This window comes from Sinocyclocheilus anshuiensis, unplaced genomic scaffold, assembly GCF_001515605.1.
Source record: "Sinocyclocheilus anshuiensis isolate Anshui unplaced genomic scaffold, SAMN03320099.WGS_v1.1 scaffold3332, whole genome shotgun sequence".
In the NCBI taxonomy this organism is placed as follows: Eukaryota; Metazoa; Chordata; class Actinopteri; order Cypriniformes; family Cyprinidae; genus Sinocyclocheilus; species Sinocyclocheilus anshuiensis.
In genome coordinates this window covers 62,979-66,530 of record NW_015552874.1, presented here as the reverse complement: position 1 = coordinate 66,530, position 3,552 = coordinate 62,979, and the positions used below count along the sequence as shown (strand labels likewise).

Below are 3,552 nucleotides of genomic sequence, written 5' to 3'. Positions count from 1 at the left end.
ACCACCGCTGTCAGCTGGCAGCCCCTCTGCTCGCCCTCAGCCCACCATCATTGCGGTGCGAGCCCCGTGGGACTGCCATCCTCCAGCGTCACCGTGGTTGGAGTCTCCCTCACCTCCGCCTCCAGCTCATTGTGTTGTTGTGTTTTCCCTCCACAGGTGTGCCATGTCTCAGTTAATTAGTCATTCCATGCACCTGTGTTCCCCTAATTGCCCAGTGTTTTAAAAGCCCTAGTCCTGCTGTCTGTCTTTGTCTGAGATTGAACGTCAACCCCTGTGTTTCCTGTGTTCCAAGCTGCCAAGTGTTACTTTCTGGATATTCTGAATTAAAAGACTATTGTTCGTGTACTCCTGTTCTCCTTGTTCCTCGCATTAGGCTAAAGTGTGACACTTGCTCTATTCTTTTTCTATTCTATCCATTTTCTTTTTATTTATTATATAATTTAAAAAAAAAACCTACTACGTTAAGCTAACAGACTTGTTATAGCACTTGCGTATCATTGCTCTTTTATTGATTTTGATTGCTTCCATTGTCCTCATTTGTTTTGGATTTCTTTGGAAAAAAGCGTCTGCTAAATGACTAAATGTAATATGTACATTATATATTTTAAAAATCAGTGTGGCAGGGGTGTATTAATCAACATCTGTCTGTTTTACCCAATTTATCCTTTTGGGGTATTAGACATTTTGAAATTTTTCGTAAAATGTTTCATGAACGCATTGGTGTTTTGTTAAAAAGTCAGTATACATCATTGTCACCATGTCCTGAAGGTACTCAAAATGTTTAGAGTCAGCACCACTTTTTTTTTCATTCCTAATGGAATGTAGAAAAAAATGCTAATAGCTATTGATTAATATTGATTAGCCAATTTCATGAGACTGTCATTAATATATATCTTGGGTCATGCAGACTAGACTAAACAGTTTTTGTTTACCATTTCACAACATCTAGCGTGTGACGCGTGTGCGTGCTCTGGCATAGTAGACGCATGAGCGGAAGCGATCTGTCGTACGTATACGTCACTCATTGGATGTTGTGAACGCGCTCAGCACAGTTGGACATTGCGGTGGATCAGAGGTAAAAAATGATATAAATACTGTTCAGTTTCTTGCACAGACCGATCATTTCGTGTCTTAAGACCTCAATGTATCGTCACGAGCCGCAGGGTTTAATTTGGTTTTGTCTGTGTATGTTTTATTTGACGCTCAAAGCCGTGGAGCCTATTGACTGCCATTATATGACTGACAGACTGCAACGGTTTGAGTTAAAAATCTTTGTTTGTGTTCTACTGAAGAAACAAAGTCACCAACATCTTGGATTCCCTGCGGGTAAGCAGATAAACATCAAATTTTCATTTTTGGGTGAACTATCCCTTTAATTGCCACTTGCAGCACTATTTGTGATCATTACAATTACCACAGGCATAACCCCTGCTACTTCAGGTCATGTCATATAAATGGATTATTTAATGATTTATCAAGGATAAACATTATATTAAACCACACAATTGTATGTGCTTTTTAGTTTTTGGATTCTCACCTCATGGCCACATTGCTGCCATCAATAACAATTTGGCGGAGGTTATCCTTATCTTCCACAGAAGGGGACTCTGACCGGTGAGAGTCAAGTGAGTCAGAGAAACTGCAGAAAGAAGATGTGCCAGAGGATGATGATGATGATGTGGAAGTGGATTGGGAGAGAGTCTGTGTCCCACCGTCATTCTCTGGCTTACTGCCTAGTTTTACCAGCTCCCCAAGAACATCATTGATCAGTGCATCTGACCCGAGCTTGTTCAGAACCAGCCGAACTAAGTCTTCTGCATAGCCGAGTTTAAGGGCAAACTCCATCTTTGTCTGGTATTCCCTGAGTGTATCCACAGGGCCTGGCTCTTGGTGTACCATATCCAGAACCAGTGAATCCATATCCAGACTTGGAGACCAACAGTGTGGTGGGTGGACTGCATGGATGGACCCATCACCAAGCATATCGACAAGAGGATGACTGTGGCTGTGTGCAGGCTCCCTGTCTGATCCTGCACTTTCCTCTGAGTCATCTTGTGGAGAAGAACCGCAGCTCCTAGTGCAGGGGGCCACAACGTCACCTGTGTCAGATGAACCACTGTCCATGATAAGTCCAGCGTCAGCGCCGGTCTGCTGGTCTGTAGCCTTCACATGAAGGTAGTCTAGATCCAACCCCAGTTTGAGGATGTGGCCTGTTCCATCATCCAGATGGTCTTTCAGGCCCATGAATCTGCAACAAACATCCAATGCTGTTCTGACTGAGAGTCTTGCTGACCCCTGCCACCTGTTATTCAGCCCTCAGATCGCCTTTCGGAGGTAAACCTGGTGAAGGAGAGAGGGATACTTTAAGAGACTCCATAGTAATCCAGAGAACAATGAGAGGTGTCTAAGTTGCTGAACTGCTAAAGCATGCTTGAAGCAGATGGGGTTAAAAGCTCCACTAAAGGACACGACATCAGTAGTGAGAGAAATGAGAGAGACAGAAAGTTCTATTGTCTTCGCTCTCCACAATTTGTGGCAGAACACCCATCATTCACAAAGTTCTACAGTTTGCCTTGTTTTTTATCGAATGTTTTGGCATATTCATTGTGATTTTAGCTACTGATAGTGTCTAGAACTCTAACCCTAAAATTAAAAATAAATAAATAAATTCTGTCATCATTTACTTCCTTAAGTAGATAGAGTCTGATGAGACCGAAAGTTGCATCATGCCACCTAGGGCCATAAATTCCCCAACTGTATAGGAAAAACCAAGTAACATCAAAGGAATGGACCAAACAGAAATTCCTGGAGGCCCTGACAGATTCAGGCCACTTCCTCGGTCAGCAAGTAGCACCCCAACATTGTTGCCTTACCCGTCATCCAGAGTCAGAAGAATAATTCCAAAGCTTACCTTTCTTTGTTTTACTTTGGAAAACTCCAGTTTAACTTTCACCTTCTTTTTGGAGCTTCAAAGTTCTGGACCCTGTTGACTTTCACTGTATGGTACGCTGAAACATTCTTTAAAATATCTTCTTTTGTGCTCCACAGATGAAAAGCTATTGAAACTGTCAAGTATCCAATTGTTGCTAGGCTGCAGCTGCTGTACAAAGGTGCCCCATGTGTCTGACTTGTCTACCAAAAAAAAAAAGAGTTCACCAGACCAATCTGTGCATCACTCGCTCTCAGAGGGTGGGAATGGGGGAGGGACGGGGGAGAAAAATATAAAACATTATTCCCTCATGACAATGAGCATCTGATGGATTAAAGTTTTTGAAAATCAAAACTGACCAATGCCTGCCTACATGAGCTTGCCAGTAGCATCACTTTTGATTTGTTGGCATTTTTCAAATCTTGCTAGTGAGCAAGCCAGGCATGACCATTTGTCATTAATGAGTAATGATTATGTTACACATGCTGTTTGATTTAACGGAATGTGTATGCATGTGTGTGAGAGAGTGTGTATGAAGTTTAAGAGAATGAGTAGGGTTCCTAAAAGACAGTGTGTATGTGTGTGTGTGTCTGTGTGTGTGTGTGTGTGTGTGTGTGTGTGTG

The 3,552-nt window shown here is 42.4% G+C and overlaps 1 protein-coding gene across 1 annotated transcript in view; it reads right to left on the bottom strand.

Moving 5' to 3' along the window:
- The window catches only part of LOC107668167 (probable ribonuclease ZC3H12C), an 8,592-nt gene extending 6,348 nt beyond the window's left edge, over positions 1 to 2,244 (bottom strand). Inside the window, exon 1 of the mRNA XM_016459966.1 lies at positions 1,538 to 2,244. Coding sequence (XP_016315452.1) covers positions 1,538 to 2,244 — 707 coding nt within the window. The remainder of the gene's footprint in view (positions 1 to 1,537) is intronic.
- Positions 2,245 to 3,552: the final 1,308 nt, after the last annotated feature.